The 15,775-nt window shown below is 49.0% G+C and overlaps 1 protein-coding gene across 1 annotated transcript; it reads right to left on the bottom strand.

The window, feature by feature from the left end:
* Positions 1–5,200: 5,200 nt before the first annotated feature.
* Positions 5,201–10,670, bottom strand: TBX22 (T-box transcription factor 22). The gene is made up of 8 exons (XM_074148070.1): positions 10,535–10,670; positions 10,298–10,421; positions 9,887–9,988; positions 9,486–9,660; positions 9,119–9,283; positions 8,917–8,981; positions 8,749–8,834; positions 5,201–5,811 (listed from the first exon to the last, which is right to left on the bottom strand). Exons 1-8 carry the CDS (start codon positions 10,668–10,670, stop codon positions 5,201–5,203), a joined length of 1,464 nt encoding a protein of 487 aa, XP_074004171.1.
* Positions 10,671–15,775: the final 5,105 nt, after the last annotated feature.

A 15,775-nucleotide genomic window follows, 5' to 3' on the forward strand; every position in this document is an offset into this window, starting at 1 on the left:
CTGGGACCCAGCTCAGAGATGAGATGTGGAGCCAGCGCCAAGAGGAAAAAGCGAATTTCTCCAAAAAAAAAGTGTTCTCTAAAAACCTGAAAGAGTGAGGCTTTTAAAATAAGAGAAAATATCTGAAAACCTCTTTAGTGCATCTAATATATCTTCAGACTTCAGAGAGCTAGAAACCGTCCTGAGCCCCTGCCCCCATCTCTGGTTTTGTTCAGGATCTGCCTCCTTAGACAGAAAATATTACTTTTCCTGGAGGTTCTCCCTTATCGCTAGTGTTTTCCTCTCCAGAAAGGCCTTGAATTTTACTTGCTGGTTTGTGTCATTTGATTTATAAGCTCAAAGGGTCCTTTGCAAAACCTGGACTACTTCTTGTACTTAATTGCTACAATAAACCTAAAACTTGGTGCTTTAGGATAAGCGATCTGGGAGGAAACTGTTTGATGTATGGAAGCAGACGGTAGGTCCTTCTTGCGAATGTCACCGGAGGGACACAGAGCAGAAGTGGGTTTATAAATAACTATAAGACTCAGAAATCACAGGAGCTCGGTGAGAGCGGAGCCCCGTTAAGCATGAACAGCTTGCGGTGCAATACCCAACATCTGCAAAAGTCCTTTGCAGCCAGTTTAATTCCTGACAGCCCCGATTGCTGCACCCAGGCCTGTCTGACACTGGCTTTCACTCCCCGGGGGCCGGTAGCCCACGCTTGGCACAGACACAGCCGAGCACAGGAAGGGATGCCCGGAGCTTGCACCCCAAAATGCAAATTGACAGGGTGCAAGAAAGGTGATTAAGAGATCACAAACTTCTATCCCGATTGCAAGGATGGTGTTTTTTTTTCTTTTCCTTCTCAAAATTACTTTATCAAATATAACTCTTTGGGTTTTAAAAGCTCTTTTTTCCAGCACTGGCGGAGCGCAGAGGTTGCTGAGCCAGTGTGGTTCCTGTTGCCACCGTGGCTGGGCGATGCCGTGGCCACTTGCCATGGCTCCGGTGCCTGCCGGTGACGTGGCAGTGAAGAAAATTATGAACTGCGTTCAGTGTGTGAACGCCGAGGAATGAGGTACCACTCGTGGCACTACAACGCGTGGCTCCAGCCGTCGGGTGCTCGTAGCACAACCCCGGGAGGAATCGGGGGGACGCATCCCCTGCACCCGGTACCCAAAATACATCCAGGGCCTGGAGAGCCGCCGTGGTGCTGGCGAGTTAAAAATGACGTGTTCGGGTGCTGGGACTCTTATTTAGCTTCCTGACCCATGTTTCCAAAAAGTCACATTTTGTATGTATTTTGTGTATTCTGGGAGACAAACAGACGCACAAAACTAAGAAGAAAGAACACGTAAATGTCGCAGAGTCATCTGTTTCCAATAGTGTGTGTTTACATATTAATGTGCAATACAAATTTGTAAACATGAGCATTTGAAACTTTTGTAGGAACCGATACTGGCCTTTTCCCTTTCTGCAGCTTTATTGGAACAGCATGTCCCCCTGGCCCCAGCCACACATGTACATCGTTTTAATACTGGATGCATGTCAAATGTTCTGGGTGCTTATTTGTTCTGGTCTATCTTGCTATCCAATCCTCGTTTGTTTTGCATAATTGTGATACAAATTATCGTCTAATTACAGACCAAACCTCAGAAGATCGAATGTAAACAAGGCACTTCGATCAGAACAGCTACATCCCATGCTCACTCTATGGTTTCGCCTTCTCCGGTGGATGTATTAAATTTGGTTGAAACTGGATAGTAAACTGCACTTTGATTAAAAGCATTATCACTGGGGTTTTTTTTGTCTCCTTGGTTTTTAAATCAACCCCCTGGGGTCTGAGCACCGAGCCCATCCTCTGTCCCAGTGTCGATGGCGGATGCAGCGCCCTCGGTACAGCCGGTTTTATTTGCCGAGTGCTATAAATGGGATCAGATATTCCCAAGTAACTTCAAACTCTTCTTGGGAAAAGTCAAATGACTAATAGCTAAGTTTGTTCAGCAAGTTCAATCTTCAAAAAAACCCCTTTGATTAGTTTCTCCCTGTTCTCATTTAAAAATAGCACCATAATACCGGGTTTATGTTTGTATTATGGTCTAAGCCTAAAGAACTGTGAACTTTTGCAATTGCCACAGGTTTTCAAATAACGTTAATGGGAGGAAGTACAAAGTGTCATGTAACATATTTGTATTTACAGACACGTGGTCCCTCTTGAAATATTGACCTCGATTCTCCCAGTTTCACCTTTAAATAAGTAATGACTTACTGTCTTGAGTTACTCTCTCGAGTTCTGCCACCCACCTCCCACCGGCAGCCGTTTTCAAAAGCACCCCCAGAAAGTAGTGTGCAGGTTGTCCGCTAGTTTGGGCACAGTTTTTGCCATATGAGCACAGGTTTTCTCCTAACACCTATGTTATAGTGTGAGCGATTCAGCTGAATTACCATTGCGGGTATGGAAAATGCTCCCGTGTCAGGACGGTCAGGAGCCTTGGCTGGGTCTGAGGTGACAACCTGGGCATCAGGACAGAGACCTGATTTGTTTCATAAAGAACCACCAGCATCTTTTTTATTTTTTCCAGTGATATTTGAAAGGATAAACCAGGAGATAAAGGCAGAGGAAATAGAAAGTAACCTCAGATTACCCAGATCTGACCGTGTCGTGCTGATCTCTCATACGGAGCTAATTGGTATTGATACACAGAATTGTCTGCCTCCCCCACGCTGATGAGCACTGGATCCCTCCTGGAGCTCAGTGCCCGCACCCGAGGGAGACGGTCGCACGTCCCTTACAGGGACCAGGCTCTGGGTGTGTTTTCCGTGTGGCTGTGATCGGAGAGGGCGGCAAAAACTGGGATCCTACAGGGCCAGGCGCATCAAAACTCAACCCAATTCCACCGGAATTAGCTGAGCAACCTCCATTGGAGCGTATCACCCCAGCGCTGGGTTTGTAGCTTCATGCCAAAATAATAATAATAATAAACAAGAATAAGAATAAACAAGCAGCTCTGGGAAGCCTCGTGCCCAGTTGTGAACACGCACCAAGGAGGAATGAGTTGGGTCCCGTGGAAGAACGGGTTTGCTCAGTTGTAGTAGACAGAATTTATCTGATTCAAATTTAAATATCTGTAAAATTGTCTGTACTGAAAATATCTATTCTAGTCATTATCAGTTGTGTTTTTGTCTAGACAGACACTGATCTGTTGGATCGCCAGCTCATGGCCAACAACTCCAGAATATCTTATGCAACTGCAAATATTTGGAAAATTGGAAGTTACCCATTGCATCCGCCCACGCATCCGTGGCTGATCTGAAGAGCCTTCCAGCTCCCCAAAAGTATAACCACATGTGGGGACCGGCGCTTGGTCTCTCAGCCCACGGGGAGCTGAGATCTGCAGCGCTTTGAAGAGCCCGTCCCAGTGCCTGCAGTGGACCCACCTCCAGGAGCTCAGCCACCACAGATGATGAGGGTTGGCTTGGAAATAAGGACTTCCAAATGAAAAAAAATGTTTCTTTTTTCTTTTTTAATAAAAATCGTGAGATAAACTGCTAAGAAATAGCATGAGAAAGCAGATTTTTCATTTTTTACAGTTGTACAGACCATTTAGCAAGGCAAACATGGTCCTTCGCTTCACATTGGTATCGCTGGGGGCTCTGTGAACGCTCAAAATGGGTAAATTAGGGAAACCAGTGTTGGTTGATTTTTAGCAAAGTCTCGTGAAAGTAAAAGCATGACTTCTTGTTATTTTAACAGCTTTTGATGTTGCTTATTCTGTTCTTAATTTGTTGTCTGTTATGGGTGAAAATAAAACCAGGACTCCGATACCAGTTTTGATTCTTAAACCTGCACTTAACCCCTATATAGTGCTGTGTTATGTTTGTAAATACAGAGTTCTCTTATCTTAATCCCAAAATGTAGCCGGGTCCTGTCAAGCATTATTGTCAAATCTCTGTCATATATCAACTAATAAAATTGGCTTCAGGTAAGAACTGAGCATTGATCAAATAAAGAATAAAATCTGTGTCCCAATTGATGGATAGTTACATTGTGCCCTTGGGAGCCAGAGATTATTTACAGGAATAACAAGAATGTCCACAGATAGCAATAAAACAAACAGAACTTTTGGAAGGGATGGCAAATTTCATGTTTAAGGGCCCATAGAGTTTAATTCTCTGGAAAGGATCTACATTCTCTGTGGGACTGAGCCAGGAGCATCCCTACCCCTTCCCTCCGGCACAGGCTGGTGGGTGTGATCCCAGGTGGATCTTTGGTGTCCCCCGGGGCTGGAAGTGCTGGGTAGGAGGAGTGTCCTGCAGGGCTCCCGGAGGTGTTTCATCCTGCACAGCTCTCTGAGATGTATTGCCCATGCCCCCAGCATGGATCCAGCTTGCCCTGGGGGAGATGTGTGACCACCCGTCCTGTGTTCCTTCCCAACATGTTGTCAAATCTGCTGCCACTCTGCATTACCACCTCCTGGAGATCTCTGGAGCAGGAGCATGGAGAGGGGGGCTCTTGGAGCACTCCTGCATCAGGCCCACTGTCTCATCCCCGCAAGGTAGGAACACATCCATCTTTTATCCTGTCTTTCCTTACCCCGGCGGCACATACTTGAATTTACGTCCCAACTCTGATAACCGAGTCAGCTGGGTCCTGGAGCAACAGGGCACTTTCATGTCATTAATTCAGACCCATTAAAGCCGAGGGAACTTGAGAACACGCTCGAGCACTTCGCCAAATATGGCTCCTTTGCTGATTCAAGGTCTCAAATAGTCCCTTTGAAATCAGTGGAAAAACTCGGGTATGGTGAGCAGAAGCTCACTAGGGCTTTGAGCTAACTAAAGGCAAGCTAGATAGAAAGTTTCAGGAAAACATATTTGTAGAAATCTATATGTCTATGTTCCCACTTGAGAGTGCAAATATGAAAAAAAAGTGACTGTACAGTTTGCTCTTAACCTACAACCAGGACATAAATATCACCGAAAGGTATCACCTTGCTGGGGATCACCTCAGACCCTCCACGCTCCCAGATCCTCCACCCTCCCAACAACACAACACATTTGCCCCCACAAAAAAAAAAAAAAAAGAAAAGTTAAATGCTTAGACATACCACTCCTGTACCAGGCAGTTTTTCATAGTCAATAACTAGCAAGCCCTTGGGTACGGAGGAAGGAAAGGCTTGCTTTACATATCAATGCTTAGAAATATTATATAATTCCACTAAAGGCAATGGTTAATCGTCGGGTGCCAGTTAGAGTGATTACATCTGCCATCTCTCAAAGAAGCCGGAATGCTGTCACTCACTTTGAAATGGCTTGCTGCATTCATCAGTCTAGATGGCACAGAGAAGTTATAACCATACAAGCCATATGGAGGATGTAAAGAACAATTAAGTGCTTCCCGAGCAATGGGACTTGATGGGAAAATGTTTCCAGATGCATGTAATCCATACAGCATTTGACTAGCAGAATTGGGTACTTGTAGACATTGCCCATTTAAGTCTTCAGCTTTAGCATTTTTCAGATTTGTTATGCCGAGGGAAGAGAGTTTTGGCATATCCACCATGAAGTGGGGTACAAGAGGCGGGTTGGTGCCCCCCAGTTTTTCGTGGCTTGGAAAGATGAGAGACTGCTGTCTTAAGAAGCTCGTAGGACAGATCTTGTAGTAGAGGGGCACGTTGAGGTTGTGTAGGTAGGTCTCGGGGCACGACACGCCGATGTTGCTCGCTGACAAGTGAAATGTAGGAGGTGAGCACGATGGAGAGAGCAGGGGGTTGAGAGGAGAGGGCGTCCCGCCGCTGGAGGTCACTGGCGAAGAACTGGAGCTCCCACCTGAAAATGAAAACAGAAATCATCCAAGCTGGGCTAGCTGCTGTTCACAGCCGAGGAACCCTCGGAGGAGTCCTGCTCCCGCTCCACGTCTCCCTGCTGCCGGTGTCCATCCAAGCACAAACCCGCTCCAAAAATCGGCTCCTGGAAAATGGGAAGATCTGCCCATAAATTATTTGGTTATTAGTTGTTGTTACTTGGCACTTGCCTAAGAACAATATTCACACGTGTCTAATCCCATTCATTTCACCAGGAGAGCGACGAGCTTCAGCTCCACACGTACAGGTATCTGCCGGGTCTTTGCCTCGCTATACAACCGATAACCTTCTCCTGTTATACCCACACCACTGCTATTTTAGTTCCCTTATTTTTCATGCAAATTACAGGCAGCTTTTCCCCCTTGTATATAAGAACAACAACAAAAAAATGTATTCAGCCTGACGGAGAATTATTTTGTACCTTCCTGCTCACAGGAATTGGCTAATTTCACTCGGCTTCCTGTGCAATTTGAAACACGCCCTTGGATACCGTAGGTGTCTCCAGAAACTTGAAACGCACACGTCATTTTAACATCCTCCTTTCTGAAAGGAATCGATGAACGCTTTCGTGATTTGGTAGAAAAGGGACCCGGGCTCGCTTCACACGCGCGAGGGCTGCCGAGGCCACGGGTGCACAACATCACCGTGCAGCACCGGCTCCCCCGGAGCAACACCAAGAGCAGAAACTAAGGAGGCAGCGGCTGCTCCGGCGCGGGGATGGTGCTCTGGAGCTGCCGGCCCCGGTGCTAAACAGATGCTGGTTTCATCTAACGCCATTTAAGCGCTGTATGTCTCTGCTGCACATTCATTACCACGTTCTTCCAGAGGTTCCTCCCCCCAGCCCTTATTTTAATTTCTTACCAAAGGCACTGGAAAAGGAAGGAAGGGAATGTGGATCCATTTTTGCTCGGTATTTTTATCTATTTAAATTTAATTCCAATCAATATACTGTCTTGACGTGATCTGGATAGACCTTACATACAACCAACACCACAGAATCTGCTGTACGACCAAGCCATACCCGCTCGTCTATCAAACCTTAAAAAAACAAGAAGATTTTTGGACACGATGCAAATTAATTTTGCAAACTCCCAGCAAGCAGAGTGCCCTACAGGTTGGATAACGGGCAGGAGGCACCTATTCGCAATAATCCGGGAATGTTTTACGGCTTGAAGGTCTCGCCCTTCCCCGCTGATGTCAGCGGCTGTTTCAGTACTGACATCAGCAGGAGCGGATGCAGGGCAGGGATCTGGTCCTCTCCGGACGTACACATCCTGACGTCCTCCCAGGACTCAGGGACTTTTGGTCACGTAAAACGATGTGATTGAGCCGATATTTGTGAGTGCGAGGCAGCAAATGAATCCCTATGCAGCCGGCTGCAGCAGAGCAAAGGAGCGTTAGTATTTGCTTCAAGGTATCCCAAGCAATAATATCACACAAATTCCCAAAGTTTGGGAACGGGGATCACAGCGGGGAGGACCGAGCAGCTCAAAGAGCAGATTCTTTCTGCCGTTTCTATTAGGCTTAAAAAACCCAAGTTTGTCATCAATTCTTCAGCATATTGTTCCTGCTTTCTTTTAAATTACCTTCTGGTTTGGGGGCTTCGGGATTTCTATTTTTCACCTTTTCTTCAGAAATACAGTTTTACTATTAGTGGGATTGGAGATTTTGTTATATTTACATCGGTTCAGAGAATTGAGCCTGAAGAAAAGTACCAAATACACTAAGAATAGCAAAAAAAAAAAAAAAAAAAAAAAAGAAAAAAAAATTATCTCAGGAAGCCCTAATATTTTAGCATCTCTACAATAATCATTGCAATTGATCGCTGTTCTCTCATCGATCAGCTCCCTGGCACCGCACTGCAGTCTGCAAAATGGGTTCAAAAGGGGCTTTTTGCATAAGGTCTTTTCTAATTAGGAATTGTAAATCGTAGTTAAAAAACTCTAGTTCTCTTTACAACCCAATAAACCTCTTAATTTCTCCCGAGTCTGATTTTTTATGCCTCCGTATTTCTACGCCTGTACAGCATGGATTTTTGCTCTGATTTTTTCCAGTATTTCCCTGAAGAGACGGGAATGATTTGGTGTGCCCTGATACAAATATCTTTGAAGAATTCCTAACATAAATGAGAGTTAAACTGTCGACTTTAAACCCAAACTGGAGCACTCCAGCGTACAAATGCTTGGTTAGTTTTTTTTTCCTTCAGCCTTGTTTTCAGTCAGTTTTCAAATACTATTTCCAAAAGCCATTTTTCTGGAAAAGGGCTGGAAGAGACCAATGTGCGCTCGTCAGGCGGAAGGAGATCGTTTTCCCTGAAAAACTTCTCCCTCTTCCCTGCATTTCTGAGAAGTTAACGGGCTGTGGGTCTGCTTCATCCTAAACAGCAGATAATTGTATTTTCTGTTGAATAATGCTTTTGTCCGCAGAGAAGCGGCCGGCTGCAGAAGACACCGGCGGTCGTTATTACCACCTTTTTAGCTAAAATTCTCAAACGGGTTGGAAACAATTAGCGTAACAGGATCAAAGCCGTAACAACCCGGCTCTAAATTGGCCTCCTGCGTTCTCAGACTTTTTTTTTTTTTTTTTTTTTTTTTTTCCGGCGCATCTAATTCTGATTCCTGCCAGGTGATGAAGGCAGACCGCGCCGTTGCCCTTCTCTTCCCGGGGCGACCTCTCTGCTCCTTAAATAGGTTTTAACGGGAGGTTTTGCCGAAAACACGTGGAATTGGCATCCCGAAACGTTCCGTTGGCCGCCGGTTCGTTTTCTGGATCCACCTCATTGTCTTAATGGCTTAAGACCCCTCGACGCGCCTCCGGGGAGACCTCCGGGCGGGCGGCCGCGGCGCAGCCCCGAGGCCGCGGGGAGAGGCGGGGAAGGGAAAAGGCAGAAAACGGGACTTACCCTGGCTGTCTGCGCCGAAAGCCTTGAAGTCCAGAGCGAGGGGGGGTCGCCACGGGTAGGTCTCCAGGAGCCCGTCCAGGACCCCCCTGCGGGGCGAGACGGGGCTTAGCGCGGCGGCGGGGCCGGCGGACGCGACGGGGCGGGCGGCGGGGCGGCCCCGGCCCTTACCTGTTCCTCCCGGGATCCCGAAAACCTTTGGCGAAGGGATTCCTGTCGATCTTGAGCTTCGTGATCTGGGGTGGGGTGTGAGGTTGGGAGAGAAAGGGGCGGTTGGGGCGCGGTGCGGGCCGGGACCGGCCGCCGCGGCCGTCGGGGCTCTCCATCCCCCCCGACCCCCGGTACCGTCGGGGCTCTCCAACCCCCCCGGTACCTGCTGGTTTTGGTAGGCCGTCACGGTGGTGAACTCGGTCTCCTGGAAGGAGAAGGTCTGCACCCCCTCGGCCGGCAGCGACTGGATCTGCGCTAGGTCGAAGCGAGAGTCCTGGGCGATAACGTGGACGCGGGGCTTGTACTTGTGCATGGACTGCAGGATGATCTGTGCGGGGGGACAGGCAGGCTGAGCCCCCCCGAGAGGGAGAAGGGCAGGAGGAAAACCCGGTACAAGACACGGGTGGGACCCAGCCCTCAGCCCCGGGGCGAGAGGCACCGTCCCGCCGCGTTTTCGGCAGTACCCCCCCTGGGTGATGCTCTGCCCACCTCCCTGGATCCCCCTCCCGACGGGGCTGCCCCACACCTACGTGCCCCTTGTCGTCCATCTCGTTGTTGGTGAGCTTCACCCGGTCGAAGCTGATGATTTGCCTCATCCAGGTCTCCCCCGAGCAGGGGGAGTCGGGGTGGATGTAGAGCCGCGGGGTGATGCAGGAGTGGTCCGTGTTCCCCGCCACCATCCACTGCGAGCTGTGATAGACGTACCTGGCCCGGGCCGGGCAGGGGTCAGGCGGCGGGGACCCCTTCCCCGACCTTCCCACCCACCCACGCCTATAGAAACTATACATGCATGCGAGCCAGGCAGTCCCCGTCCCCCCCATATAAGCGCCCTAAATGCGGATGGGCTGATTGCAAACACTCAGCCTGGCAAGAGGGATCCCACGGGGGTGTGGGTGGCTGTCCCCTCGGTGTCCCGTCCTCTCCCCCGTACCTGTATCTTTTGGAGTCCACCGGGACGACGTCGATGGCGATATAGTACTGCTTCAGCGGCTCCAGCCCCTTCACCTTCACCCTGACCGACGGGAACATCCTCCTGCGGGCAGAGGGGAAGGTGCTGAGCGAGAGCAGCCGGTTAAACGGCGAAAACGGGTTGAAAAAACTAAAACGGGCGTCGGGAGGCAAAAAAAATATAATATTCAAACTCAACAAAAATAGCGAAAAAAAAAAACCGTAAAGAAAAACACCCCAACAAAAAGAAAGGAAAAAACAAACAAAAAAAAAAAAAAAAGGAAAAAAGAAAAAAAAAAAACCACAACGAAAAAGAGAGAAAGAAAAAAACCAGCGGTGGGGGCAGAGGAGGAACCGGAGCGAGGGGGCAGCGGAGCGGCTGTGCAGCCGGTACCTGCCGGCCTTGGTGATGATCATCTCGGTGCCGATCTCATGGAACCTCCTCCAGAGCTCGGAGCCCTGCAGCTCCACCTGCACCCCCGCCTCCCGGCTCTCCGCACCGGCCTTGGGCCGCTTTTCTGCGGGGAAGAGAAGCGGGAGGGGGCGGCTCGGGAGGCTGCCGGGGGCAGAGGGCGGGGGGACGACACACCTTCGCCCCGCCGCCGCCCCGGGGGTCCCCTCCGTTACCGACCCTCCTCCGGGGCTCTGCGGCTCTGCCTGCCGCCGGCCGCGCTCTCCTCGTCGCGACCATCCGGCACCTTCCTCTTGGCCGATCGTCCCACCAAGGCTTCCACCGAGAAGGCGTGAGCCCGGGAGCTGAGCGCCATCCCCCCCGGGCCGGGGGTCCCCCCGGGCGGCAGCGGGGCTCAGGCGGGCGGCGGCGGCTCCATCCCCGCCGGTACCCAGCGAGCCTCGCCCGGCCGCCGCACGGCTCCCGTCGGGGGGCAGCGGCCACGGCGAGATCCTCTTGCATCCAACTGAGTCAATAGACGGCTGCAGCCTCCACTGTTTGTTTTGGAAACTGGTGGGAGCATAAGAAACATTGAGTGACATTTCAGAGGAGTAACGGGGGGAGGAGGATGGGGGGGTAGGGGGAGGGAGGGGAGAGCGGGCGGCGGAGGGGAAGAGCGGGGGAAGAGGAGCCGGCCCCGTCTAGGATCAATAAAAGAGTTACTGTTCTCCATTAAATTGTAAAACTCAAAGAAATTTGACATAATTGCACACTAGGGGCCACTTTTCCAACAAAAGTGCAAATAACGTTTAACCAGAACCAGCACAAAAGGGAAAAAAAAAATAGGAAAAAGAAAGAAGAAAAAAAAAAAGGAAAAAAGAAAGAAAAAAAAGGGAATAAAGGAGCGGGAGAGCCGTGGCCCTGCCTGTTGAGCTTCAGGCCCGGGTGCGGCGGGGCTTTGCCCGAGTCGGGCTGCCCCGACGGGCCGGTCCCAAACGGCCCCTGCGGCGCCCCCGGCGCGACAGACGGCGGTGTCACCCCCGGGCTGTGTGACAGCGCCGGACAGGCACCCCGCCTTGTGCCCCGCGTTTGGTTTGGGTTTTGTTTGTTTGTTTGGTTTTGTTGGTTTCTTTTATTTTTTTTTTGTGTGTTTCTTTTTTAAAAGCAGCCCCCCCCCGCCTCTCTCCTCCCGCCCGCTCTGGCATCACCCCCGGGATGTTTCCACGGCTCCGCTTCAAAGCGCGGTCCCGCAGCGGCAGCTGCGCTGAATTAGGGACAGAAATCCCAGTTTTCCACTCGGGCGGTTCCTGGGAGCCCCTGCGCGGCCGGGCCGGGGCCGGGGCATTGAAGGGGGGGGGGGCGCTCCGGGCAGGACCCGCAGGTGCGCAGGGAACGGGCTGCGCTGGATTTGCGCGGCGATTTTCGGGCCCCACCAGGAATCTCCCCGCCCTGCAAAGGCCTGAACGTACCGCGCTGATTTATTTTCCATCCGGGTGCCCCCCCCCCCCGAGCCGACACCAAAGGGGATTCCGGGGATTGGTCTTTTTTTTAGGGGGGCAAGCGCTGGTGTTCATGCTGAGCAGGGTGGGTGGGTGCCTGCCTCCCTCATCTGTCCCCTGCGCACCGCTCACCCTGCTGCCTCTTCCTGCACCGGGGAGGTCAGCGGGATAGATGAGCCTTAACGGAAAAAAAATGTGGAAAGGGATAAAATTCACAGGCCAGCTGAGAAAGCACATTGTGTGTGTGGGGGGGGGGAGTGTGGCGCGGGAGGTGCCGCAGGGAGCTACAGCTTCGGGGTGGGCAGGGGATGGGGTGCAGCACTCCGTGTCCCACTTGCAAGCCCTCTCAGAGCTTGGTTTATTCGAAATGTTTCACTTTTGAGGATTTCTTGCCATATTTGTTAAGATCTGCACCCTGGTGCACACATTCCTTCCAAGCCTTGGGCTGGCAGCAGAGTGAAAACTGCCTTGTCTTTGTGGAGACAACCAAAACCAAACATCAGACAGCTGCTCTCTGGCAGAACTCTCGACAAATGCATGTTTTAAACATCCCAGACTCTTACTGTTGTCCTCAAATCCCCATTCCAAGGATGCTCCTTACTCAGCTTATGGTGGGCGTTGCACATTGGTACTCATTTATACGCATTTATACACAATTATAACCACTTAACGCTTTTTGTTACACGCATTTATACACCAAACTCTTGGCATATCTCAGTGGGGCAGGAATTTGTCTGAGGAAAAGGCCTTGGAGGCAGTGAATGGGTGCAGATACAGGTGCTGAAGGTCGGAGCTTGACATCCAGCCTGGAGAACCTGGTTGGGAGCTGCCTGCTTTCCTGGATGCCAAATTTCCTCTGTGCACATGGTCCCAGTGCCAGCTCCAGTTCGGACCATGCCTGCAGCCTGATTCAAGAGCAGAAAGTCAGCCTCTCTGCCTGTAAATGGGGCTCTGAAAGACCCGGCTGAGCTCGGGGTGGAAATCTAACAACGCCGTTTATAATGTCAGCTGGGACAGATGTGCATGAGCTGTAAAATAAGGATATGGGCAGATGTTTCTTGCATTTGCTTCCCCAGGCTTTTGCAGAGCTGTGTGTACCTGGGGTTCCACGGGAGAGGAACTAGCCCCCATCCTGGAAGGAGTGCCGGCATCTCCTAGCGTGGCCTTCAGAGAGGCTGATGCCGATTAACTTTTGATTTAACTTTTATTGAGGATAACGATACTTAATCTTCCTTCACAAGGTGTCTCAAAATCCAGAGACCTGCTATGTCGTACCGTAGTCTCAACTGTATGCTGTTTTTGTCCCTGTGTTACTCCACCCTTCCAGTGATGTCCATCAGTGGTGGCCCCGCAAAGCCCCAAACCCTTCTGACATGGCTTTCCTTCCTACAAGGCACATTCAGATGCACCCACCCAACACCTCTGCGGGACAAGCATCTGACTTGCTTCTGGGGGGGGTCTCCTGGGACATTATCTCAGATGCCATCCCCATCCATTGGGGCAAGAAATAGACAGAGAACAGGGCCAGGGAAGAGTCTCTGGGGGGTTATCTCGCTCTGCCCTCACCCCAGACAGGGCCAGCCCCCCCCATGCGGATCTTTATTTCTTCTTACAAAGAAGAAATGAAATAAGTTTCATAAACATGTTCATAATTATAAGAGCATAAGCTCATGATTTAAAAGCAAGGTGAACCGTGGGTCCTTCCCGGAGCCCGGCCGGGACTGACACTGGGCTCCCCAGCCCTGATAGAAGCCAGCTGAGGGCATTAAGTGTGAACCTTTATCTCTGCTGACATGACATATTATTAAAAAGTATTTCGAGTAATCTTTTATTTCCTTACCATTGCAACACATTTCAAGAACTTGGCCAGGGATCAACCAACCCTTTTTAATTTCCTACAATGAAAAATAAAACAAAAATAAAGCCCAATTGAGATGATATAATCAGGAACATTTTGAGGGTTTAGGTCAAACTAATATGTCAAAGAAGGGTTTTCAGGGGACTTGGAGAGCTTTAATCTGTCAAAGACTGACTCAGACCCTTCTTGAGCTTTGTAATCTTATTGTCTTTACCAAATTATGTGATGGTATGTCACATATTACCGTCATCAGAAAATGGAGCAAATAATCATTTGGCATAAACTTCAGAATAACTAACTTAATTTTAAAGCAAGTGTTATACAATATGCCAGAAATGTTTGCTTAACTTGAAAATGATCTTTTAATACTGTCCATTAATCTGTTAAAGCGCACAGGTAAATTCCAAACACAGACTTTCCTGACCACTTTTGGGGCAGATTTTAGGAGATTTTATTGTGTTCAAGCTGAGCTCCGTTTTGCCAAGAATTACTTTGTATTTATTAAAACAAAACAAAACAAAACCAAACCCCAAAGCAAACAAAACCTGACTTATGGCTTAGGGGGTACTATTTTAATATCACTTGCACTTAATTATGCATCTAATACTTTTATCATTTCTATCTCCACCTGCTATTCATGGATTTATATAAAGCTGCAATTATAAATTTGGTGCTAGCACATTTTCAGTTCTAGCAAAAAAACCTCGAAGGATTGATTATTCTCTGCTTCACAAATCGTTAGCAAGAAAATATCCTTTTTTATTTTTTTAGCATTTGGGAAAAAAAAAAAATGGTTTCCAAACCTGCAGTTTCTGATCAGAGAGACGCAGCACTGCATCCTCGTGTATCATTAAACAAGCCCTGACTCCCGTAACACAGCCTCGGTGATTGCTTCACCAGTGTTTAATTAGACGGCGTGTACTCAAGGCTACAAATGGGTGTGGGTGCCTCTCTTTTCCCCGCTGGGTGGATGTAACGTGGGCTGATCTCTGAGCAATCATTTCGGGTGGTGTTAACTCCTCTTCTCTCGCAGAGACGCAGCCGGAGCCAGCAAAGCAGCTCAGGCCAGTCCCTTGCCCCCGTGTGCCCTCCCCTCCCTGCCCTTGGTGGCACCAACTGCATCTGCCCTCTCAAAACCGTTCCTCTCCCATAAAAATGAATTTTAGGATTGATTTAACCATATTTGCACGCGCTACTAACTTTTTATTCCAGGGCTCACTGTCCAGTTTGCATTTTTTTCAGTTTCTCAACCCTACTGTCACTAATAAATAAATAATCTATTTTTTTCAGATCCCAGCCTATTTGCTTGTCATATATATATATATATGCTTGCAAATATAAATGAACGTGCTGCCTCAAATCTGATAAGGATAAACCTGACACTGAAGAAATGCAAGCTAATATCTAATATTCCAATGTACAAATAATATAATTTTCTTGGAAAAAACCTCCAAAACATGGATGGTACAGTGTGCCGCCAACAGCTGCCACGATCAACACAGGAAAGAGACAGAAGTTTGTTATGGGACTACGTTAAAGCCGTAATAAACCAGTTTCTAAATGCTCTGGCTAATACACAGGCTGCAACTGGAGTGGATGTGACAGTCAGCTGAAAAACCCTTCTTTGGGCTGAAATAACGCTGGTTTGGGTTCTAGGGGAAGTGAAATTTGCACTATTCAACTTTAATTTTTGCAAATGCAACTACCACTCCATATGACTTATTAACTAATTAGTTATTAACGGATTAACAAATATTTCTTTTTCTAAAATACAACCTTTTAAACAGAAAGCCCCGAAGCCTAAGTAAATCTTGGCAGGAAACACCCGTAGTAGCTTATAACAGTGCTTGGGAGATTGTTTTCCCTTACGTTCTCAAATGTCCAGTCCCACAGCAAAGCTTTAATTTCATTCTCCGTCTTATTTTCCCCGTAATGAACTTTGAGAAACCTCTGCTCTTCTACCCAAGTGCAGTGCGACCGTCCCCCCGCCTCGGGCTGCGGCGCCTCCGTGCTGACGCTGCAATGTCCGAAGCAGGAGGTGATGCCACGGTTCAGCCCTTCCTTGCTCTCAGGAGCACCCTGAATTAATTCCATGGCAAAAATGTCAGGTCTGGGGAAGAAATG

This window comes from Numenius arquata, chromosome 5 (assembly GCF_964106895.1).
Source record: "Numenius arquata chromosome 5, bNumArq3.hap1.1, whole genome shotgun sequence".
NCBI lineage: Eukaryota > Metazoa > Chordata > Aves > Charadriiformes > Scolopacidae > Numenius > Numenius arquata.